This window comes from Nothobranchius furzeri, chromosome 12 (genome assembly GCF_043380555.1).
Source record: "Nothobranchius furzeri strain GRZ-AD chromosome 12, NfurGRZ-RIMD1, whole genome shotgun sequence".
In the NCBI taxonomy this organism is placed as follows: Eukaryota; Metazoa; Chordata; class Actinopteri; order Cyprinodontiformes; family Nothobranchiidae; genus Nothobranchius; species Nothobranchius furzeri.
The window spans coordinates 58590713-58617438 of NC_091752.1; the positions used below are offsets into that span (position 1 = coordinate 58590713).

At 40.7% G+C, this 26726-nt stretch overlaps 1 protein-coding gene across 3 annotated transcripts in view; it reads left to right on the top strand.

The window, feature by feature from the left end:
• The window catches only part of LOC107376459 (ubiquitin carboxyl-terminal hydrolase 22), a 43799-nt gene that overhangs the window by 10908 nt on the left and 6165 nt on the right, over positions 1–26726 (top strand). For 2 of the 3 annotated variants that reach the window (XM_070542758.1, XM_070542759.1), the window contains exons 2-6: positions 12760–12892; positions 21385–21498; positions 21583–21684; positions 24190–24356; positions 25862–26021. In XM_070542758.1, coding sequence (XP_070398859.1) covers positions 12760–12892; positions 21385–21498; positions 21583–21684; positions 24190–24356; positions 25862–26021 — 676 coding nt within the window. Of the gene's footprint in view, positions 1–10717; positions 10856–12759; positions 12893–21384; positions 21499–21582; positions 21685–24189; positions 24357–25861; positions 26022–26726 lie in introns of all 3 variants that reach the window. The other variant, XM_070542757.1, reaches the window with a different exon arrangement.

The window sequence follows — 26726 nt, forward strand, 5'->3', positions numbered from 1 at the left end:
ATTTTAGGGCTGCACAGTACATCGCAAATGCATCGTTATTGCAATATCAACTTGCGCAATAGACATATCCTAAAGAACAGGAAAAAAAAAACAATGAATGTTCAGCCTCAATGTTTGTTAATCAAATGGAAGCATGAGGTTTTTGACAAATCAAATAGAGCCCTTCACCCATTTGGCCAATCGAGTGGGTTTTTGTAGGCTAGATGCCCACCCCCTAAACAGACAGCCCTTTATTTGGATGGCTAGCAAACACGCAAATTAGCTTTGTTCTGCTCTTTCTGATTCAGCGTTCATCAAGATCCACTGATTGTCTTTTCTTCATTTTTTTCCCCTTTAACATTTTTGATCACAATTTTTCTTTTTCCCATTTTTATGATATGTTTTAGTCCTTTTTTAATTTCTTTGTTTTTGAGTTTTTGTTCTTGAGTTAAGGATTTGTTTATTTATTGTATGTCATATCGTCATCGCAATATTAATCATTGTTTTCGCACATCACAGGTTTTCCTAATACCTTGCAGAAGCGAAGGCAGGAGTTGTTCAAAGCACTAAAATGGCATAAAACCCGGGGTGCGTAACAGTAATCTATTAGAGCTTGCCGTGGTTTTCGGCTAGCATTATTGTTTAAAAATAAGTTTAATTCATTTTAGTGAAAAACGGTTTAAAAGCTGCATAAAGCTTTTGATTTTTCAACCAAATCAGCACCCCAGATATGGAGACATTACACACTGGAGAGATTTAAGCATCCAGATGGAAGAACTGCATTTTTAAATAGTGCCAGAGTAGATAAAAAAAATCTCTTTAAACAACAACTGGGGTTTATAAAATCTGTTTTTCATCACACTGCTTATCTGTTTGTCAAAGTTAAAATGTCAGTCTAAAAACACACCCAGGTCTTTTACCATAGTATTTTACCATAATCAACTTCCCTCTGGGATTAATAAAGTATTTTTGAATTTGAATTGAATTGAATAGAGGTCCTGACTCATGAAGGGTTTCAATGCTCTAAGTTCTAAATTCGTGCCACTGCAGGAAATACTGGGGCCAAAAACTATGACCTCAGTCTTGTCTTTGTTTAGTCCAAGGAAATTATATGACAGCCAGGATTTTACGTTGTTTATGCTATCTAACAATAGGATGCAGTTCTGGGAGATAAATCGAAAATGTATCATTATCGACATTTCTGACTTGTGAACAAATTTTTCCCATGTCAATAAATTTGATAATAAAAAAAAAAACGAAAAGATGTGTGTAGGTTGGCAACTTTCATGTCCCTTTAAGAAGCTGTACCACCTTGAGGGACGTAAAAATGTGACTCAGCGTAATACATTTGACAGCCCCATCTAGTGAACAACTTTTGTTTCTGGGCATACCTGTAGTTATCATCCATTTAACGTTATTGAGGTGAAATCCTCAATGTATCGTGATATTGGTATTAGGCCATATCACCCAGCCCTAATAGCATGCTGGAAAATGAATCATTATTCTTCACCTGATTTCACCTGATTTGTGTGTCATCAGCCGCATAGCAGTGATGTAATGAAACTACACAGTGTTACGAATCCACTCAGAAAGGACATAAAATACAATACATGCATTTACCTTTTAAATGACAGCAGGAAAAACCTGATGCAGATGAGCTTTGTGTGGTTATAAGAACATTTTGTTGTGATGACTCAGGCTTATGTGATTTGAGAGGAATCAGCGCCTCCTGTCGGGGGTGAGTGGTGTCACCCCTCCTTTTGACTTAGATGGAGGTCGACTGCTCTCTAGTGGCGGGTATCGAGATCATCGTTTCCCTTCAAGAATATCAACTTTGATTGATTTTAAGTGTTTTTAATAAAAAATGAATCTTAGACTTAACACAAAGTGTCACAATCTACAAATAAACGTCTGGGCTCGCCAAATATGTAATGAAGATGTTCTTACATTTAATTAGAAACGATAGAATGTGAAATATCATAAAATATGAAATATCACCTTAATGGATCTTTGAGTAAATTTAACCAGAAGATTGGATCTTTTTATTGCAGGGATTGAGCAACACTTTGTGTCAACTCCAAGAAAGAGAGAGAGTCAGGTTTGAAAATTAAAAGATTTATTTCTAAACAAATTAAACAAGACTAACTTTAAACACTATGTGTATGATGAACTAAGGTGGAGTAAGACTGAGAATGGTGTATGTGTGAATATGTTCAGAACCAGCGAATCCGGAGGGACTATTAGTTCTGATGGGATTGAAATGGTGTTTCGCTCTAAGCTTGGTTGGAGATTATAACACACATTGAAACGCCATCTGTCAGTCCACATACCCAGCGGAAGTCCCCATTTAGATCAGGAGGTGTCGAGGTCCAGTATGGACCTTGTCTGGAACCGAAGCCTGTAGCAAAGCTGCAGTTGCCGACCAGTCCCGTCTTGAGATACTCCCAGGTCACGACAGTTTTATTGGCATCTAGCGAGACCCTGAAGGGGCCGTGATGGTTCAGCTTTTATTCTGAAGGAACCGTTGCAGCAGGTGGAACATGCAACAGATTTAGTCCAGCTTGTCGTTAGGTTATTTTGGCTTTAAGAGGAAAGTTACGGATTGGCCACTCCAATAACTTTTCTAGAAGTCTTTGAACTCAAGTTAAGATGACGTGGGGCATAGTTTTATAATTTGGATGTTTTGATTTACTGTCGAATCAGACTTTGACAACAAAAGGGGATTCACCAAGCACCAACAAAACCATGCCTCACGTCAGATCTGGAAGGTTCTAATTGGATCAGAAAAAGGAAATGTGTCATGTGATTTTAACATTTACGTGTGATCAGTCTAGTGTAAATATTTAAAGTTATATTACTTATTAAATACTATCATAGGATTATAATATCAAGTAATTAATATTCTTATTTCACAGATTGATTGAACATTAGCTTCACATGATTATTTGGACTAACAAAGTCATTTGATTATTATTTAATAGAGTTCTTGGTCTTCTTTCTTGTGCTGTCCGAAGAAGCAACAGTTTAGATAAGAGCACAGAGCATGAGTGGCCTTGGCCCATATCTTGTAGATTAGGCTTGTGTCAGAAATTTATGGTTTTGCTTGGGCAGAGCAAATAGAGCATGGCCTTTAGGTCAGAAATGGACAATTCATCACGGTACAGTGAAAAGGAATGTTGTGTTTCCGGAATATCAGTCCAAGAAGTATCATATATAGAAACTAGCAGGGTCCTAAGATAGATTTCTGAGGTTCTCCGCATCTAACAGGAGTGGCAATTTACCTAAATTAACTGACACGCTCTGACTTGCACCTTTAAAAATATTTTTCTCTTTTACAGTGTTTTCTGAAGTCCTTTCTTAAGTTTTGCAACACACAGTGAGAATTGAATGTTTTTGCATAAAAAAACTTAATGATGAACACAACTATTAATACTACCAATGTTATAAAATGAACTAGTACTAATTAGGGTTAGACGATATAGAAAAATAGTATATTGATAAAAAAAATTAAATTTATCAATATCGATAATTATTGAAAAATGTATAAAAAAGTAGAAGATAGGGATGTAAGAAAATATCGATATGGCAATATATCGTGATATTTATTCTAGCAATATTATATCGATATTCAAAAGCCGTGTATCTAATTCTTGAAAGAATTTCCATGCAAACTTTTGTGTATTTTCTTTTCATTTTGTGCAATTCAATCGCCATCCGCTAGCTGGCAGCAGTGTGCAACGGGTTTTGTTTCCACCATTGAAATGTAAATCCCTCCATCATGGTTCAGATACCTCATGTTAGACATGTTACGTATCAGTTTGGACTGTTTATTGAACATTCTTACAATAAATTCAGTAAAAAAAATTGCTTGTAACGTCTGAATGAATGTATCGCAACATATCGTGATATATCGTATCGTCTCCCCTGTATCGTGATATGTATCGTATCGCCAGAATTTCAAAAATACACATCCCTGGTAGAAGATATATTTTACATGTAGCCCTGGCCATTTTAATATTGGTATTTTTATTTTTTCTCCACCTTTTCTCACTGCGACATTTTGCTGCCTCATGCTCCGTTTTGGTTTGAGGGGGGAGCGCCTGGTGACGTAGCATGCCCGAGTCTGTGGTTTTGATTGGTTAAGAGTAAGTAAGAAATCCAATGTGGGTTTGATCAGATAATTTAACTGTTCTGTAGTCTAAACTTTCTGGTAGTTTTCGTTACTTTTTTATCCATGATTTATCCAACATTTTTAGTGTCTTAGCCAAATGAATAAAAATGGTTTCCTTTTAACTAATTGAGGAACAACTTTTTTTGACTACACCATTTTATTTCTTTATGATGTGAACTTGATACCCCTAGGTAAATATTCATCATGAAAAGGTTGAGTGGCATGTTTTAACAATAATGTAGGCAACATAAAATGATTCATTTTACTATTTTTGATTGCATTGTACCATTATTTGAAATGGTTGCACATCGTGCTGATACATTGTTATTTGTTGCATCATCCATGCGAATGGAAATTTAAACCGAATGACCCAGCCCTTAGCTTTCCTGATGTACTTATGTTGTTCAGATGGCGTTGGGTTACACCATTCCATCTCCAGACAAAAGTTAACAAAACAACGGTGTGCTGGTTCACTGTGTTCATTTAGAAAAACTTAATATTACCCACTCCTTAAGTTTAAGTATCTTATCTTACAAACTAGTTTCAGACAGCGTTCCAGAACTGGAAAACTGGTAAATGGCTTCATTCAGTAGTTTCTTTTTTTATGTTGTGTATCTTTGCCTGCTTCACACCTCTTTTCCTTCTGTTTTCACTCCTGTGAGTTGGTGGCTCACTGCAGCAGGTCATTCTCCATCTGTAACATGGTCACCAATAACCTTCTTCTCAGCTGTTATTCACATTAAAGGAGACAAATTATGATTTTTTGATGTTACAATGGTTCTATGGCAGTCGTCCCTAACTCCCTTCCTCGAAAGCTGGTACTTGACTCACCTGTTCAGCAGCTCGACAGGCTTTGCAGAAGCGTTTTGATTAAAAGCAGGTGTGTTGAAGCAGAAAGATAAGCCACAAAGATAAACAATCAATGATGAACAGGGGTCTGCTTCTAGACCTGCAGAAAAGGGACACACAACAATACAACAGGAACAAGCTCTCACTGCGTCAACTTGATGAAGAAATATAAAATCAACATTGTTTTACTGAACAATCACACAATAATAAATCACAGTGCATTTAGTGCCAACCACAGCCTTAAGACGTGTGTTGAAAATGCCCAAGTCCATAATTATGAGAGCACCATGTGAGCACCTGTGTGTGTACATGCGCTTGTATATGTAAGGTTTCTCTCTATCGGAGCGTCCAATAGAGAGTGTGTGGGGCCACAGATCTGCCCCCCAAAGATGTGCAGAAGATGGAAGGAGCTCCAAGTCCCAGAGATCCAGGAGCTGCCCCAGAGCACAGGGACCCCAGAGAGATTGCAACCAGAAAAGCCCCTGCCCCCCTCAAGAGGGGCTGAGAATTGCCCCCGGGGGGCCACAACTAGCAGCCGGCATAGCCCCGGGAGATATCAGCGGCAAGCCCACAGGCCCGCCCGCAGCTTCCCACCCCCTAGCCGGCCGAGCACGGAACCCAGCGACCCGGGATCCAGGGGCGACCAGACCCGATGGGGACCCAGCAGAGCGCAGGGACTCATACCCCACCAGGCAGCCACCAGGATTTATCAGGCAGACACCAAAAATCTTAAACCCCCTGACCCGGGAGGCGCAAACACTCAGGCAGACCAAGGAGCCACACTCCACACCAAGTGTGGCAAGGGGAGGGAGAGGTGAAGATGTATAGCATCAAAAGAGGTCCCAGGAGAGGGGAGGAGTCAAAAGCCCCACCTGACTTATACAGTCATACACAGACACATTCACACACTCCCTCCCTCATGCTCACATACACACATACAGTCTAAGACTTACAAAAATGCACGTCATACACCCACTCATGCTCCCCATACACACCCTATTCACACTGGTCCCGGTACTGCTGCACAAAGGGTACATCCATCACCGGTTCCCAGATTTCGACCCTTTCTGCTGGGGTGCTGATGAGCAGGCTCCCCCGCCCAATGCTGAGCAAAGCAACCCACCACGCCAGACCCTAACCAAATGGCCAGATCTTCCTCCTAGCCTCCAGCCCCGGTAAGCCAAGCGACAACAGAGGTGTGCTAGGACCCCTAGTCTCCCTCTGCCTGCTCCAATACAGTGTTAGTGCGTGTTGATGAGGTGTATTCCATGGCTGTGGTGAGCAGGCAGTGCAGGTATCATCTGACCTATGCCAGCTGATGCCACCACACCACCCCCAGCAGAATATATACTCCCATCCCTGCATTTGTACAACTTCCAGAATACATAAGACATAGGACATCCAGGTAAGGTTGGGTCCTCCCCCTCCGGAACAAACTCCTCTCCCTGAGCCCGGGCCAGGTGCTACCGCATGTTCCGCTTTCTTCCCGGCAGCATACATGTCAGAACCCGACCCCCAAGGCCCCGCCTTTTTAAAATTTTTCTAAATAAAGGACTTGAGTGCCTCTATCTGCTCTTGACTCAAAGAAAAGCTCAAGTCTAAATAGTCCAAAATTGATGCCAAAGCTGTTTCTAATGGGCCGTTGCCCCCTTTGTTTTTTCACTCAGTCACAGTAAAATCCCGCCTGCCAAAGTAATTACTGACTGTATTCTCCACCTCCCTTTACTCCCCCACCTGCCCAGATCTGGGCTAATATCAGATTTTAACCATAAGCCCTATCCAATAAAAATGTTTTAAGCCTAGTCTTAAAAGTAGACAAGGTGTTTGCCTCACGGACTAAAGCTGGTAGCTGGTTACAGAAGAGAGGAGCCTGATAGCTAAAAGATCTGCCTCCCATCCTATTTTTAGATATTTTGGGAAAAACCAGTAAACCTGCAGTCTGAGAGTGAAGTGTTTGGTTAGGAACATATGGAACAATCAGGTCACTGGTGTATGATGGAGCTTTATTATTAAGAGCTTTATATGTGAGAAGGAGGATCTTAAAATCTATTCTGAATTTAACAGGCAGCCAATGTAGTGAAGCTAAGACAGGAGAGATATGAGAGCTTTATTTTTAATTCTCATCAGAACTCTAGCTGCTGCATTTTGGACAAGCTGAAGACTTTTAACTACATTCTGTGGACTTCCTGATAGTAATGAATTACAATAATGAACATGAACTAGTTTTTCAGCATTACTCCTGGAAAGGATGCTTCTAATTTTAGCAATATTCAGAAGGTGGAAAAAGGAAATCCTACAAACCTGTTTAATGTAATCGGAAGGTTGCAGGTTCGAGCCCCGCTCAGTCTGTCGCTGTGTCCTTGGGCAAGACACTTAACCCACGTTGCCTGCTGGTGGTGGTCGGAGGGACCGGTGGCGCCAGTGCTCGGCAGCCTCACCTCTGTCAGTGCGCCCCAGGGCAGCTGTGGCTACATTGTAGCTCATCCCCACCAGCGTGTGAATGTGTGTGTGAATGGGTGAATGATTGATTGTGTTGTAAAGCGCCTTGAGGGGTTCCAGGACTCTAGAAGGCGCTATATCAAATACAGGCCATTTACCATTTACCATAATGTGGGATTTGAATGACATGTCCTGGTCAAAGATACCAAGGTTCCTTACTTTGTTCTCGGATACTAATTTAATGCTGTTCAGGTCAGGCTAAGCTATTTCCTTTTCTGAATTTTGGGTCCAAAGATGAGAACTTCAGTCTTGTCTTCATTTAAAGCAGAACGTTTAGTCATCCAATATTTTATGTCTTCACGACAAGCCTGTAATCTACCAAATAGATTAGGTTTATCAGGGTTAATGGATAAATTTAACTGAGTATCATCAGCATAACAGTGGAAGTTTATCTCATGCTGTCTAATGCTTTTACCAATTGAAAGTGTAACGTCCAGAAATGGTCAGTTTTCACTTACATATTGACCTACATGCCACCGGTCATCTGCAGACATAAATTCCATTCTCTAAGGTGGACTTTACATTCTATCTTCCAACAAGCCCAGAAGATTCTGCAGCTCTGAACACATAACAAATTGTCAACAAATCATTCCCATTTCAAAGCCAAAGCTTCCCTTATCGCTTCTACAGGATTCCTCATGCCTCTGAATAAAATGAACACTTTTACAACTCATAAGTTAAATAAGCATTAAATAATAATATGGTCGAATGAACAAATGTTATGTGAATACTAATGTTTTGATTAATCTGTGCTTAAATTACTGTGGTTGAAATGAATTTTATTATTACAATGAAACATTTTGATGTTATGATCAGTAATGTTTGGTTTAACAAGTGAATCGTTATCTACACTCACACAATGTTCATAAGATAAAGTTAAAGTGATTTCTGCACATAGATATTTTCTTAACCATAAATCAGTGCATCCTGTATCTGAAAGAAGGCATGATGTTCTGAGGTTTGTTTGTTAACACCATCGACATACATATATGGACAATGGGTTTCCACAGGCTCCAATAATAAGTTTTTGTACTAAAATGGGAGGTGGCCACCACCGCCATTTTGACCGTGTCACAGGTTCCGTCAAGCCCAGACAATTCCGTAAAAGGTGAGGGTGGGGCTGTAAGGCTGGGATCAACTGACGACACCCGGTCGAACTAGCTACAAGTTTACCTGAAGCTAACCCAAAGCTAATGCGGAGATGGGAGCTAAGCTAACGGAGGTAGCAACCTAGCTACAACCGGAGTTAACTGTGCACAACACCAGAGCTTCTGAGTCAGAGATACGCCGGGCTGACCGCTGGGTAAAACCGGGTGGAACACAGAGGTCTCCAAGACCTCCACAAGCCGGCAGCTGCATAGCAGACAAGCGCCGCTGCGATCTGAGATGCACAGAGTTGCCTCTGTGGAGAACCGGGTGGAAAGGTTTCCATCCCAGAGCTCCACAAGCTGTCAAACCGCGCAGCACACAGAAGCCGCGATCAGACAGAGAAGCGCCGAGCTGCGGGGAGACCCAGCCGTCAGCCCGCGCAAAACACAGAAGCCACGATCAGACAGATGCGCCGAGCTGCGGGGAGACCCAGCCGTCAGCCTGCGCAAAACACAGAAGCCGCGATCAGACAGAGATGCGCCGAGCTGCCGGGAGACCCAGCCATCAGCCCGCGCAGCACACAGAAGCCGCGATCAGACAGAGATTGCCGAGCTGCCGGGAGACCCAGCCATCAGCCCGCACAGCGCACAGAAGCCGCTATCAGACAGAGATGCGCCGAGCTACCGGGAGACCCAGCCATCAGCCCGCTTAGCGCACAGAAGCCGCGATCAGACAGAGGTGTACCAAGCTGCCGGGAGACCCAGCCATCATCCCGCGCAGTGCACATAAGCCGCGATCAGACAGAGATGCGCCGAGCTGCCGGGAGACCCAGCCATCAGCCCGCACAGCAGACAGAAGCCCCGATCAGACAGAAATGCGCCGAGCTGCAGGGAGGCGAGAACGGGTGGAAGACATCGGTCTCCCGAGAGCTCCACAAGCAGATAGTCGGAATCCAGCCTCACCAACATGTTATATTTCAACCCATTTTCTAAAGTGCATAATTATGTTAAATGCACTGGGGTTTACCCTATTACATTTAAATTTCATGGTTAAACAGTACATATTAAAATCTAAGCTCAACTCGGCAGTGGCCTAAAATACATAACTATAATTTTACTTACCGAAAAAAATGATGTGGAGACTCCTTGGACACTCTATTAGTGCAATTAATGCCACAGCAAGTCATTTTGTCCAACAATTGCACAAAGATATCCAAAAAAGAATACACAAACGCAGAGACTCAAAATCCCGGAGCAGTTTCCAAGCCAGACCGAGGCACTACTGAGGCCTTTCCACGGAGCTAGTTCTGTGGTCACGTGGGTCTGAGGCGGCGGTCACGTGAGTCGGATGCTCATTAATTATATAGTATAGTAATAATAACACAAACTCAACAGCGCCTCAGTGCACTGTCACTGATGGCTATTGAATCTCAGCTTGTCAGGAATCTGGATTTTGATGACATTGTAAATGAATTTACCAATCGAAATGCCAGAAAGCAGTTTTTCTGAAGGCAAGAGAGGAGGTCAACAAGAGGGGACAAAAAGAGGAGAAAGGAGCCAGGAGTCAAGAGGAGGAAGGTGACAGAAGACAAGGGGAGGAAGGAGAAAGGAGACAAGATGAGGAAGGAGACAGGAGACAAGAGGAGGAAGGAGACAGGAGACAAGAGGAGGAAGGAAACAGGAGACAAGACGGGGAAGGAAACGGGAGACGAGAGGAGGAAGGAGACGGGAGACAAGAGTAAGAAGGAGACGGGAGACAATAGGAGGAAAGAGACGGGAGACGAGGAGGAAGGAGACGGGAGACAAGAGGAGGAAGGAGACGGGAGACAAGAGGAGGAAGGAGATGGGAGACAGGAGGAAGGAGACAGAAGACAAGAGGAGGAAGGAGACAGAAGACAAGAGGAGGAAGGAGACAAGAAGAATAAGGAAACAGGAGACAAGAAGAATAAGGAAACAGGAGACAAAATGAGGAAAGAGACAGGAGACAAACAAAAAACATGCAGATATTTCATCTTTGCAAACTTTTCAATAATTGTATAATCTTTTAAACAATTCTGCATTACTTTCTGTTGTAGTTGGACTGTGGGATCTCTTTTACAGCAGACTCACTCACCCCCCCATTGTCCCACAGATTGGAAACATTTTTGTTAGTACAGACAGAAGAGAAGACAGGAGTGCTGTGAGGAAGAGAGACACAGAAAAAGAGGAGAAAAGAGAGAGGACAGAGGAAGAAAGACATATGAGTGAGGCACAACAGGAAAATCATCAGGTATGAGTGTTTGTGATTAGGTTATAAAACTATTTTGACCTGGAGGTAAATGTTTTGAATCGGCATAAGGGATTTTTAATATTGACAATGTTATGAAATGTCTAAAAAGTGCTACTGGGTGACAGTAATGTTGGGGGAGGCCAGGTGGGTTGGGGGCGGGGCCCTAAGCACATTGTGCCCAGGGGCCCCTGCAATGATAATCCGGCCCTGGCTGCACCCCCCACCCCCCCAACCCAGTCTCACAGCAATCAAGGGCAAGCTGCGTGCGTGTGTTTAGCGCACCACGCGTGCACATTATGCCGTTTTTAGCGGCTCAGGAGCCTGCAGGTACGGTGTGTGTCACTCACTCCGGTTAATCCAAGAGGAAGCTGGATCTGAGAGCATTTTTTTTATTTTTTTATTTTTTTGCGACCAACACATCACTACATCATTCCCTTTCGTAATGTCTGGAAAGATGGTCTGGAGCGCAGGCCGAGTGTTTCGCTAACCTGCAGGAAATGTCGACGACAGTTTTCCAGAAAGTAGCAAAGGGTTACCAGAGATGTTTCTACATTGTTTGCGAGGTACTTTTAGAATTTAAAAAGTTAAGAAGGGGGTCTGAAAATATGTTAGAAATGGCAACTAATTTGCTAAGTTGGCAACAATGTGGGAGGAGCGCTTGATTTGCAACTTGGAGCAGCGCAAGAGGGAGAAGAAAATAAATGGCTCAATTTGTTTTCATAATCGTTCGAAACTCAGATTGTAATTGGGATTAAAATTCGATTAATTGAGCAGCCCTAATACGAAGTATGTTTGATCCCTGAAAAAGCTAAGAATCCTACAATCTTCTAATTAAACATCCAAAGACCAAGCTGGTTGATATTCTATATTTATATAGAATCATCATCATCATCACCTTTATTTATAAAAGCATCTTACCGACATATATCATGTCACAAAGGTGCTGCACAAGACTAAACTAAAAAGATAAAAACAAAGAATATATAGGAATATATAGAATATCAAATCTTATTGGTCACAAGTAAAGGTAATATATTACGCTTAAAAGCTACAATATTTAACCCTACAAAAGCATATATATAGTAAAAAGAATTGGTCCAAGCACTGAACCCTGTGGTACTACACAAGTAACCGAGTATGAAGATTTGTCATGTACATTTACAAAATGAAATTTATCAGACAGGCAGAATTTAAACCAGCCCAGCGCTGTTTCTTTGATCTCTACAACATGTAGAGTGTGAAAAGAGAAAAGAGCGTGAGAAAGAAACAAGAAGACACTCAAGAGCAGCGAAACAAGAAGCAGAAAGTACAATAAAGAAATCAGCCGTAAAAGACCACTGCACAAGAGAAAACCATATAATGGACTGGGAGAACACATGGATCATAAACACCGAACAACAGAAATATGAAAGATGAATTAAGGAAGACAAAGAAATAAGAAGTCGTGGGCACGGAACTATGAACAGTGACGATGGGGTCAACACATTGGATCACACATGGGACTGTGTCATCGGTGAGGAGAGAGCGGGCAGCAGAGGCCACCATTAGTGACTAGCTCTGCTTAAGACCATAGGAGTGGTCTCTTCCAGTGTGCCTGCCAAGCATTAAATCCCATCATATCTGTATATGTAGTGGGAGATTCTCTGTGGAAATATTCTAGTTTCCTGCTGTGTTTTATTTGTCAACAGGCCAAGCAACCATCAGTCTGCTTTTATATTAGGTTTATGCAAGCAATGTGTTCATGTGAGTGACTGGAAGATTGAAATCTGTTTCAGCTGGCAGACAGTTCCACTCTGTGAGCCTGCTGTTCATAGTGAGGGGGCTGCTGTCTTTCTTTGCTCACATTTGCTCTTCTCTTTTGTCCTCCCCCATCCCACCACACTCCCTTCATTCTTTTTCCACAGGCCAAGTCGTGCATCTGTCATATGTGTGGTGCCCACCTGAACCGACTCCACTCTTGTCTCTACTGCGTCTTTTTTGGCTGTTTTACAAAGAAACACATCCACGAGCACGCAAAAAACAAACGGCACAATCTAGGTAAGGCTTTTGTTGTTTCAAAATAATCTTTACAGCTTTGACTTTGATTTGTACTTTATTTCGAACTAACATAAAACTTTTTTAACAACACAACTCGACACAAAAGCAATCAAATAATAAAGTCCGAAAAGGAGTAGTTAGAAGTAAAACTTGTACATTCTTATCCCCTTCTCACTTATTCTTATCAACTTATCTCAAAAACAAAATTTGAAAATTAAGAAACATATCTATGTGAAAATAACAATAATACATACATATATATATATATATATATATATATATATATATATATATATATATATATATATATATATATATATATTAAACATATTCAACAATCAATTTCTTGTATTATTCCATTTATCCCAGCTCATCAACATAATCCAGTAGATGTTAGCTTTAAGAACTCTCCTGAAGAAAAAGCTCGAAATGAACATTTTATGAAATATGTGGTAAAAATAATTAGTTACCCTCATCCTACGAGTCACACTCTCAGCATTTCATATGACATTCACATGCATCCTCGTGCTCCACTGCCCTGTGTGAGCAAGTCATTACAATGTTATGTAGATGTGTGTGTGTGTGTGTGTGTGTGTGTGTGTGTGTGTGTGTGTGTGTGTGTTATGTATATATATCTATATATATGGTCCAGGGAGACAACAAAAATTAGGGATGGACAATATATCTGTATCAATATCTGTATCGGCCAATGTTAGTCATTTTTTAACATATTTTTATCGGTTCGATAAATAAAACTGGGCCGATATTAACAACCGATATTTTTTCCTTCTCGTCTCTATTTGTTTGCCTGTTTCAGAGGGTGAGAGGGTGATCTGTAATTGTTTAGTCATGTGAACAGTGAATGAAATCATCTCAGATCTGTAAATGTGTGTGTTGTGTGTACATAATAACGTCAATTCAGCTTTAATAATTTTCATTCTATACAAAAAGCATCAGTATATTGGTATCGGCAAATATTGGTTATCGGCCACAAAAGTGATCTTAATAACGGTTATCGGTATCGGCCCAAAAATGTCATATCTGTGCATCACTATTAAAAATCAATTTATTACTATATCAATGATGTAAAAGTCAAATGATTATTAATGGTGATTCACAGTGATATCAAATGAGACAATGAATAAACTCTGATGAAACATGACTGTGTATGTTTGTTTTATGAGTTTTTCTAAAGGACTCAGAAAGGTGTGATGTCAGGGTTTATAAAATATAGCAATGCCGCATTGCATGGAGTCCATCAGTCTGTGGCACTGCTCAAATGTTCTGAGAGCCCATGTTGCTCTGTGGCCTTCAGCTCTTCTGAATTGTTTGGTCTGTTGTATTGTAGGGTTGGGCGATTTGTATTATTTTTTTCCCAACATGAATCGCCAGTCCAATAAAAGATGATGAACGACGATTTGCAAAAACAGAAGAAACCCAAAACATTGATTTCATACAAGTGCAGAGCATATGTTTGCTGGAAGAGAAATTTAGATTTTTCTTTTTGTTTAATTTTGTATTTATAGTTTGGTAGAGGGAAGTCTAAACGGCTCATTTTAAACAAAGCCTTGTTATCTTTGTCACCCTGTGGTGCCCTCCATTGTGGTAGCTTATTTTATTTAAGCAAAATGTTTTTTTCTGAACAAAGGCTCCTGGGATTCTTTCTTTTATGAGTAGGAAATTAAATGAATCACTGCTATATTTGGACGCACTCTGAGGAGGCCGCATGATCAATTTATCCCAGTCACTTTCATTTTTAAAATAATGAATAATCATTCATTCAATTTCCATTAATTTTAATTAATATTTAGTCGAAACAAGCTGATCAGAGTGGCGCAGTAACATAAACAATGCAATTGAACAATTTCACTTAAATTAGGAACTTGCTGCGGCACGAACGCACATTCCTTCTGCTCCGCTTATACCTGAACTGGTCCCCTTCAGCTTGTGTTTAATCAAATGTCTCTAGAGAGCTTCCTGAAGAGGTTATGGGATTCTGGATGTTTGCCACAGACGACTCGTGGCTGTTTAAATGTTGTTCTGGATGAATCTGCGTTCTGCTGACACACTCGAAGCAGGTGCTGAATAACGAGAGCTACTTATGCCAAAGTTTTAAATCAGGACAGATTTCTCCAAATGAAATTACCAGAAGTCTTCTACTCTCTGAGGCCTAGTCCACACGTAGCCGGGTTTTTATAAAAACGAATATCCGCCCCTCCAAAAACTTGCATCCACACCACCTCGTTTAAAAAAAAACTGTCCACACGTACCCGGATAAATACGTTGTTAAGGACATGCCAGACCTGTAGGCGGCAGTACTTCCCCCGTTCTTAACCTCGTCCTTCGTCTGTGGTCTTCCGCAAGGAGCAGTAATCCCGCTTGCAAAAACAAACAAGCAGAAAGCGCTTGGACAATTGATAAAGCGAGCGCGGCTCTGAGGGCATCCATGCTGTCGGCTAGTGTAAACACAGGTCGCACACGTGATGTCAGCATTTTTTTGTCACGGAAAGTGACGTTGCGGACCTTAAAACTCCGGTTTTGTCTGTCCACACGCAGACACCCAAAACGGAGAAAAAGCAGATCTTCACTTTGGCCGGAGTTTTTAAAAAGATCCGTTTTCGTGTGGATGACAGGCCAAAACGTAGAAAAATATCTACGTTTTGGCAGATCCCCGGCTACGTGTGGACAGGGCTTGAAAGATAGAAGGGTTTCCACGTTCCACTCATCACCACGCTGCTGTGCGCAGATGCTCTTCAAGCTCCTCCTCAGCGTGCGCGTTTGCGCACGCACTGTCAGCAGCGAGAGGGGGAGGAGGTGAGAAAAGGCTCGGATGCGCTGATCGAGATCTTTTTGTGATTGTTACTTCCGCGATGTCTGTGTGTAATGTGTAAAATATTTGTCAGTAACCAACTAACTCACGTGCAAACAAATAAACAATGAACAAATCGCCTCCTGTAAAAAAAACACCATAACGGCTCAGCCCATCGCTGACGGTGTCGGTACAGGATCTGCTCGGGTGCAGGATCGGCTCGGGGTCCTTCAACTGCCGATGACGTCACATTACTGCGAATCTACTCGGCTTTCACACATACGTTTTGGAAAGACATCAGCAGTTTTGTTAATAAATTCTTGTTTGTTAACACCTAAATGTTTTCTTTATAATTGTAATTTGTTAAAAAAAACACCATATTATCTTTGTTTGGTAAAGAATGTGAAACTGCATAAAACCAACATCAGACTGACAAAAAATAGAACAGTCCTTATATGTGAAGCCATATCTGTTTGCATTAATGTGGAGTTTGTCTGTATATTTCCTTAGTTGTTATCTAAATACATTCTTTGACTCAAAATGTTCCTTGGTGTCTTTCAATAAAGTTCTAATATTTTATTTTGCCCCATTTCGTAAACATCAAGAGCTTTTGAGGGTCACTGTTTATCATTTGCTTATATTTTACATTTGCTTTAGAAATTCAAACATCTTTTCTCCAAAAAGTGTTGATTTTTGGACTACAGGACTACAACCGCTAAGATTACGACTGCAAATTTGTTCTGACCAATCAAAATCTTAACTTGATTATGTAACTTCCGTGAGCTTCATGTTCAGCCAATCAACTACTTTGACGTCATCGGCAGTCGAAGGACCCCGAGCAGATCCTGTACCGACAACAGCCGATTCAACCTTCCCATCGCCCAACCCTAGTGTATTGCATCTTCCACTTCACAAACCCCATAGACTTTCTGTGGGGTTAAGGTCAGAAGAGTTTTCAAGAATAGAGATACTATGGTCCTTAAACCAGCTTTGGCACAGTGTGCAGGTGCCAAGTCCTGTTGGAAAATGAAATCTGCATCTCCATAAAGTTGGTCAGCAGCAGGAGGCATGGGTGCTCTAAAACTAGGGCTGGGGGTAAACTATTATTTTTAAAATGATTATTCTGACGATTATTTTATCGAATAGTCGACTATTCTAATGACTATTTAGACGATTAATCTAGCGATTATTTTCTTATTGCACAATTAATAAAAACAAGAAAATATCAAATAAATTCCTCAAAAAAATTGATAAATTGTTACTGTAAGAGAATAAACACTACAGGCCTTCCATTTTGTATAACACTGCTTTTATTGTGTTGCGGTTGGTTATTTTCTGGTGAAATTGGGAGAGCAGGCTGCTGCCTGAGAGGTGGTTGGAGACAGTCTCCATGCTGCTTTGTTTTGGTCACTTATGTGCGTGAGGCAAGTGATGATACGACTCTTCCTGGGAAGTTTGGCTCGTGTGCAAAAAGGAAGGGACAATAACACAGGATTTAAAAGTTAAAATGATGTTCAGGTTTATTTACAACAACAAAAAATCATAAATCTTTCCATCCACAGGTTGGGAATAATAAAACTAATTCTGCCTATGGGGAATTAAAACAAAAGTACAAATAACTAGGGATGTCCCACTGGGCAAAGATTACTGGGTTCTGGACCAAAATAAGGATCTCCAAAGGTCCAAACTCTAAACTGGGTGGTTAAACCAAACTCAAGGTGATATTTTAAACTAAACCGAAAACCCACAACACTCTAAATGTAATAAAAGGGAGATCTACACCACAAAAAAGATGAACTCTAAACCAAAATGTAACAGTTTATCCAAACGCAAGAAGCTGTTGGCGAAAATGCTAACAGTAGCTTTACCAAAGTTAAATTCAAGTTACCACGTTTAAATAAACCAAAAATACCCAGCAGCAAACATACCAGCACGGAGGAGAGACTGCCACCCCAAAACATCTCTCCTAATGTCTGAAAGAGGCTCCTTTATGAAGGGAGAAATGCTCCCGGTGATTTTCTACATCTGTGGTAGAGAAGGAGCAGTGCATCTGTCCCCGGAAGTTGTTGTCCGTTGCCGGGAGATGAAGGCGGGCAAAACAGGAAAGGAATCTAGTAGCCGTTGGACATTGTTCCGGGTCTTCAGTATTTGGCGGAGATGTTGGTGAAGGCATAGAAGAGGGCGAACTAGAGGAGGAAAAAGTTGCAGGTTCCTCCTCTATTTACAAACTCCTGGGGATGCAACAATTGGGCGTGGTGCGTCAACTACCGGATCTGACGTCGATGAATTTTTAGAATCGAGCTGTCGACGTCATTGACGCTTCACTACAGCTCTATCTAAAACATCCTGGTAGATGGCTGCGTTGTCCTTGGACCTCAGAAAGCACAATGGACCAACACCAGCAGATAACATGGCACCCTAAACCATCACTGACTATGGAAACTACACTGGAACTCAAGCAACATGGATTCTGTGTCTCTCCTCTCTTCCTCCAGACCTTTATTTCCAACGGAAATCAGAGATCATAACTTTGGACCACTCAGCAACAGTCCAGTCGTCTTTAGCCCAGGCGAGACGTTGCAGTTATCCTTATTCCATTTACACATTTTCCATCACACCCTGTCCTTCCCTTCACCTCTTTATTAATGTGCTTGGACACAGCTCTGTGAACACCCAGCCTCTTTACCAATGACATTCGGAGTCAATGATTGTGTAGCATACAGAACTAGACTGAGAGACCATTTAAGGGCTTTTGCAGGTGTTTAGAGTTAATTAGCTGATTAGAGTGTGAAACAAGGAGTCTTCACTATTGAACATTTTCACAATGTTCTAATATTCTGACCTACTGAATTTGGGATTTCCATTAGTTGTCGGTTATAATCATCAAAATTTGCACTAGAAAACAATTCAAATATATCAGTCTGTGTGTACCGAATGTAATATACAAGTTTCACTTTTTGAATGGAATTACTGAAATAAATAAACTTTGTTATGATATTACAATTGCATGACCAGCAACTGTATTAGAGTGTATGAGCTTTTTTTGGTGGTAACATCTCATTGTTAACCTTCTTGTCTGTCTTTTAATTGTTTACCCAGAAACTTTCTACATTCTTAATGATCGGGATTTCTATGAAACAAGTGATTGTTCATATAAAAGGATTATTTCATTTTAAACCAAAACAACACTTCTTTCTCAATAGTCTTGTAATAGTGGTCTAACATGATCCACATTGCTTTCTACAGTGAATCATGGATATGGCTTTGTGCTTTTGCTGCTGCTTCTACTCTAAATAATTATTGGACAGGCTGTTTTATTACCGTCTTGATTCATTACTGTTGAAGCCACACTCCCCGGTATTATAGTCACTTATTCAGTGGTACCCTGGAGACAACAGCAGCTGTGGGTCACAGTTTTCTGTTATATTAAGGCTGAAACCTTGAATTTTGTCAATTTGAAGACATTTATTTAATGAAGATCTTGGACCTTATTTCGTTTAAATTTCTTTTGCGGTTTAATAAAGGTTAGCCAATGCAAATGTTCACACTCTCCAAATGGACTGTCTCCTTAAAAAGTGTCTCAAATGTCAAGTGTGGACTCTCCTGAGAAACTGGCACCCAAAGCTAATTGGTTTCCCAGCATGATGAGTCTTTTTCCACCATTTCAACACTTTTAAAATTCCATGATAACATTGTTAACCATGACACATATCTTCACAAAAATCATAGTCAATTTTATTTTTCATCATTCCTGATAAGTGTGCAGGTAAAAGTTGGAGATATTTACTTTAAAGGTATGGCGGAGGATCTTTTTCTTCCGGGTGGATCACCTGAATTATTGGTCTGCATTACTATCAATTATTCTGGTGAACCATTCACGCAAGGTCGTCGTACGTGCTCAGTGCTGAGTAGTTTTCACTTTCTGCACATGCACAATGTGAAGCTTGGGCTCCCCACAGACACCTATGATGTCAGATTTCTGCTCGACTGGTAAGCTAAAGATTGGCATGCTATTTGGAGAAATTAATTTCAGATTACTGCTAGAAGAAGTATAGCTGCAAGGCCAGCAGCTACTTAACAGGACGTTCTCTCTCATGTGCACTTTTTTTTTCAAAACATGGAAAGGTCGGTTCTTTCCTGAAATTCAGAAATGTCCTCCGCCATACCTTTAAGTATAAGAATATTTGGTAACATTTTACAGTAAGGTTCCCTTTATTACATTATTGAGCATTAATAAACAAAGGATCCCTCTGTTAACGTTCAGATATTAACTGTTACATGTTAAGTTTAGGACATGTGGCCATGGGGGGTGTCTGCTTAGTAATGCATTACTTAATATTCACCTTGATATTAAGCAGTTTTTAATAGTTTTAACAGGTTATTAATGCTTAATAATAAACTAAGTAACATTAATTAAAGGAACCCTTACTGTAAAGTGTTACCACATATTTTACATTTGCTTTAGCAAACAGCACAAAATGCATTTAGTTGGATAAGGAACTAATTGATTTTTGTATAAACTTTGTATGTCATGTTACTCAACCCTCTTGGCTTGCCCTTTGACCTCAATAACAAGATGTGTGGTGTGCTAATTACTCAAAGTTTAACTAACAGTCATTTTGGGCTAGTTCATCCTCAGAGTCGTCAGAGCCAGACTTCACTCCCACTACATCACATTACTGAACCAGTGAGACAGCCAATCAAATGTAATGAGATTCTACAGCAAAGTGGTGGTAGCACTTACGGCACTATTTAAAGTGTCAGCATCAGCTTCACGTGTTAATTGTGCTTTGAATCGCCCTAATGTGCAAGATTTAGATAATACGCCGATGGGGACAGCTAATATGTGAGGCTAGTGTAGGCCTATAGTATCCTAATGACCTTAATTGATTTAATGTACAACAGTTGGGTTACACACACACACACACACACACACACACACACACACACACACACACACACACACTTTGAGCTTTACACAAGAGCATTTCTGAAATTGGCACTCTGCTCATCTCTACTTCTAATCAACTGAATCCAAACTCCCCAGTTTGTGGGACTGCTAGATTAAAATAAAATGTATTTTATTCTTTTTAAACATCCTGACCTTTATTCTTTAGCTTTCTGAATCTTGTATACTTTTATGTTCTCCTTTTCAATGCTTCTTTTTCCTTTGCTAAAACCGTTTTATCCCATTTTTGTTTTTCTGTTACTGCCACTTGTTTTGCTTTGATTTAAAAGAAATGTTCTGCCTTAACTGGATGATGCCACTCTGTTACTTTAACACGCCTGTTCTAAAGAAATGACAAAAATAAAACACACGGTACTGTAACCGGATTTCTACATAACACTGAAAACTCACTTTTGTTGTGTGGGCAGCACCAAAAGCAGAAATGTGTCCAGTTAAACTAAAAATAGGTTGTCACGGCAACAGAGCTGAGGTATTGTTGCTGTGGACTTTGAGGATGGTAGATGGCAGCATACGTATTAGTGTAAGGCACAGGTGGAAATGGCGGAATTAATACACCCGTCAGAAATCCCAGCATTCACTGGTTTGGTCACAAATGGTGTTTTCTTTCCCCTCAAAGGTCTGTAAACTTGAATTAACCCAGGGCATTTTATCATGCTGAAAAATCTATTTGCAATCAAAATGTAATCTCTCGTCCCCTTATCTCTCTCCTTCCAGCTATAGACTTATTATACGGTGGGATTTATTGTTTTGTGTGTCAAGACTACATATACGACAAAGACATGGAACAGATCGCCAAAGAGGAACAGAGGAAAGCCTGGAAACTGCAAGGTAGTGCCTCCTGTTCTACGTCCCATACATGACTGCAGGTTTTTGGCTTGCTTTCTGACTGCAGTGTTTCTGTGCATTCCACAGGCATTGGGGAGAAATATACAACATGGGAGCCGACCAAGCGGGAGCTAGAGTTATTTCGACACAATCCAAAGAGAAGGAAAATCACTACAAACTGTACCATAGGTGGGCAATAGAGAGCACTGTTCAGTCTGCACGACTTAATCAGCGCCTTTTTTCATTTCTTGACAGTTGTGCAAATCCCTGCTGTGTGTACATTGTGCTGGTGTGCTCGGGGGTCACTCGTGCATTTAAGTGCAATATCCAAGGTCAACTACTCGGAACAACCCTACAGGCAGAGTACACAAAGAGAGGCAGAACACAGTGTTCCCTCAGATAGATGCACAACACAATAAGCTTGTGTTTATCTTCTGTCAGGTTTTGTCATCAATCAGATTTTTTTTTTAATCTCAGTTATTAAGATCTTCCGACACAATCTGACAATAGTGTGTGTGCGTTAACTTAGTACATTCTTCTGGTACCAAAGCTTGCTCGGGTGCATTGGACCCAGGACCTGGCGGTGTTTCACCTGTTCATCAGTAGAGGACTAAACAAATTAATTCTCAGCCCTCCAGGAGACACTCAGCGTTGCTGGCAGTCTTGATCCAACACCATATTGTTAACTCTCCTTTCACATTTACAACAGACCTAATCAATTATTAGACACCTCCCAGCAAACATTCTGACATTTAATCAACATTGAAAAGACGTCGGCCGACACGTCCCGTCATGGGTGAAAAATAGTTCCAAAATGAAAGTTGAACCGATGTCTTTTCTGGACGTAAATGACATGTAACAATTATGCATGTAACTACAAATCTGAGTGGATTTTTAGGAAATGTTATGTTAAAATTTTTTTATTATTTGGACCGTCCTACCGCGACTATTTTTGGCCGTGGACACGACGTTGCCATCGGACCAATATTTGCTGGGATGCTATGTTGAACTACACGTAACTAATTGTCAGAATAACAATAATACATATAACTGTAGGCATTCACAAATGTATCTGAATAGATTTTTAAGACATGTTCTGTTATATATATTTTTTTACAAATTTGGGCCGTCCTACCGTGACCATTTTTGGACCTGGACACCATGTTGGACCAATGTTTGTTGGGTTTTTATTTAAGTTGTTGATTTAAATTACACTGAAAAAAAATATAAATGCAACACTTTTGTTTTTGCTCCCATTTTTCATGAGCTGAATGCAAACATCCAAAACTTGTTTTACATACACAAAACACCCATAACTGAAATATTTTTCTAAAATCTGTCTACATATGTGTTAGTGAGCACTTCTCCTTTACCAAGATAATTCAATTCAAGTTTATTTATATAGCGCCAAATCATGACAAGAGTCGTCTCAAGGCACTTCACATTATAAAAATTCCAATTCAGGTCAGTTCATTAAGCCAATCAGAAATAATGTTTCCTATATAAGGAACCCAGCAAATTGCATCAAGTCACTGACAAGTGTCAGTGACCATACAGCAATCTCTCATACTAAGCAAGCATGCAGCGACAGTGGAGAGGAAAACTCCCTTTTAACAGGAAGAAACCTCCAGAGAATCCTGGCTCAGTATAAGCAGCCATCCTCCACGACTCACTGGGGATCGAGAAGACAGAGCAGGCACACACACACAAACACACATCATATTGTGATGTCTTAGTAAATATTCTATTTGGTGAAAGGTAAACTTTATTGTATTTATCCTAGTGGATCTATAATTAAACAGATAAACTAGTAGTAGCACATCCAACCTCAAGGAAAGCAAAAAGTTATTATCAGGAGAGGGAGAATGTTTAAGTAGTTAGCAGCAGTGTGTTAGACGATGGCCCCCTCCATGAGGCCACCACAGCTCAGCAGAACATCATTGTAGCTTCTTCTGGGGAGAAAAACACTTAGAGAGAAAATAAAGTTAACAGCTGAAATTTCAGAAAATAATACTCCAATGATAATCCAATCCAATAATAATAATCCATCCCACTTCACAGGTGTGGCATATCAAGGGGCTGATTAGACAGCACGGATAATGTACAGGTGTGCCTCAGACTGCCCACAATAAAAGGCCACTCTGACATGTGCACAGTTTTGCTTTATCATGCTGCAACATGAGGTGATGGTCATGGATGAACAGCACAATGATGGGCCTCAGGATCTCATCACCGTACCTTTGTGCATTCAAAATGCCATCTATAAAATTCACCTGTGTTCATTGTCCATAACATACGCCTGCCCATACCAGTACCCCACCGCCACCATGGGTCACTCGCAGGGTGTTGCAAGCTTTTTTAAAGTGTGGGCGTTGAGATCTCTCTTTATACATATATACATGTGTATATACAAAGAGCAGACAGGAAAAAGATCAGAGGTGAAAAGGATAATTATTAAAATACTGTCGGGGGTTCCTGAGGCATGTGTCTCCCCCCCCCCCCCCCGAATAAATTTTTGGACATTTCATATTCAAAAGCATCAGTCAGATGCATTTTGAGGAAGAAAAGTAGAGTTACAGGCTGGTGAGTATGAAGCAACTACGACAAATTCTTATTCTATTCTGTTCCAGTTTTAGCATCCCCTCTTGCCTTCTTGTCCTCACACTTCTGTCTCGCTGTCTTCTTGTCCTGCAGGTTTACGAGGGCTAATAAACTTGGGCAACACGTGTTTCATGAACTGTATTGTTCAGGCGCTAACACACACACCGCTGCTGCGAGACTTTTTTCTCTCCGACAGACACAAGTGCGAAATGCAATCAAACTCCTGTCTGGTGTGTGAGATGTCACAGCTCTTTCAGGAGGTATGCTGCACACAGAATAATTTGGGACTTTTAACACTCATGCAGTGCAGATGACTATATATACACATGCACACACACACACACTTTTTGAGGGTTTCTGCTCAGAGAAGAAAATACCATCCGAATGTAGAAACTAACATCTGCATTATAAACTGTTCTCAACCATTTGTTGTCTTTCTTGGGAAAAAAAATCCACCTTTCAAATGTTGCATAATGGTTTTAAGATCTGCTCCCACACTGCCTCACTTTCTCCCTACATCCTCTCACTTCTCAGTATATACAGATGGCACGTGGTGCTTTAATGAATAATGAGCTGAGTTCCCCCTCCCCTCCCCTCCCTCGCCCTTAGCAACACACACAGGCCCGGCCCGTCTCAGTCAGCTCACATCTTTCACCCAGATAGGCTGCTATTGATTTTTAGATTCTAGCCATTGAGACCGAAAATCCAGGTTCAGTTAAACAAGAAGTAATTCATTCAGTCCTCCTGTTCCTTCTTTTTAAACTTTAATCTCAGACGGAAAAAAGTGTAAGGTTCACAGAGAAAGCTAGATTGTAAATCTCTCTGTGCACAACAAGTATGTGTTGTCAAACAAGATTTCACTCTAAAACTGATAATTGTGTTGATGTTTCATAGGGCTGTGCAGTAGGATCAAAATCGCACATCGCATAATACAATTTTCTGTATCTGTAGTGGTTTATTTAATCACCAATGGAAATTACTCATTCTTTCGCAATGTATTGAGATGAATTAAAATGAACAGTACTCCTCCATGTTTATGATTACTTTTCATTTAGAATGTTGCTTTATTATTTTTTGTAGCAGCACATCTGCATTCATAGCCATGAAGTCTTTGCTAAACTCACGCTTCTATACTGATGTGTTTCATATGGAAGAATTAGCTGAATGTCAGCCTAGCTGCAGCTCATATCGTCTTATTAATGGTTCATTGTTGGGATATTATTCTGCATTAGATTTTGAGTTAAATGCTAAATTTAACTGGAGCACACCTCTTCCCCTCAGCTCCCAGTAACGCGTGCCCTTCAGCCGTGTGTTGCCAAGGTGGCTGCTGCTTTTATAAAGTTATAGAATAGACAATTTGATTTTGTTGTATTGCACAGCCCTAATTTTCCACTCAGCTTTGTTATTTTCTTACACTTCTCAACCTGGATTAATGCTCACTCCATTGCCCGTGGCAAATAAAAAGTACACCAGTTGACAAATGGATTATTTGCGCAGATGTCTTCATTTTTACATTCATGCACTGTATTTTTTGTCTTCGTTTCCCTCTTTTGTGCTCATACATATCTATTTCCTTGCATTTAATTTAAATTTGATTAGACTTTTTAAGAATTCTAATTATCGCCTTGACAGGACATTTAAGCTTTATTTGAAAACTAAGTTATAGATTTGAAAGCTGTGAGATTAATGGTGAGATAACATGAGTTTGACAGCCTGTAACAATCTGACTTCACCACCTTCGTACATGTTTCCTGTTTGCCCTCAGTTCTATTCGGGCCACCGTTCGCCCCACATTCCCTTCCGGCTGCTGCACCTGGTGTGGACTCATGCACGTCACCTTGCAGGCTACGAGCAGCAAGACGCGCATGAGTTTCTTATTGCAGCCCTGGATGTACTACATCGACATTGCAAAGGAGACACCATCAGTAAGTGTCGCTCAAACCCAAAAACCTGACATGGCTCTTTCTTAAACGCTTCAGGGTTTTGACTTAACACTTTCATCATTTTGTTGATCCAGTATGTGCTAAAACGACCCTTTACAGGGCTAATGGGGGGGGGGGGGGGGGGTTACCGAGGGGGCAGGCAGTAAGCAGTGTGAGGAATGTTAATAGAGCTCTGGACGTCACGTGACTCTCAGAGAGTAGACGCCATGTTGGCAGGCAACAAATGTAAACAGAATGAACGGGATCGGCTTGGATTTTACTTCGTTGGAGTTTACTTCACACTTTAAAACCGGAGAAATCGTTTTATATAGTCAGAAATTAAATAGACTAAACATCTCCAACCCTTACCGTGCCCCTGGGATACTTTTTAAAAATGCCAGAAGCTGTCGGAGCGGACTTCTTACTGGACCTGGCTGGATGGATGTTAGATGGTTTATTGGATGGATGGATGGATGGATGGACAAATAACAGATTTACATGTAAGTAGTTTAAACAGAGTGCTGTGCTGTTTGAATGTATAAACTGAACGCCACGAGAAATCACTAGTCAGATTTTTTTTCCGTGAATAAAATAAATATGTCAGGCAGGAGCGTCTCAGGATCTTTCTGAGATCTGTCTCGGTGAGACAGATAATAGCAATCCAAAGTGCTTTTTATGTGTGATCTGACAATTGATCAACCATTGCTT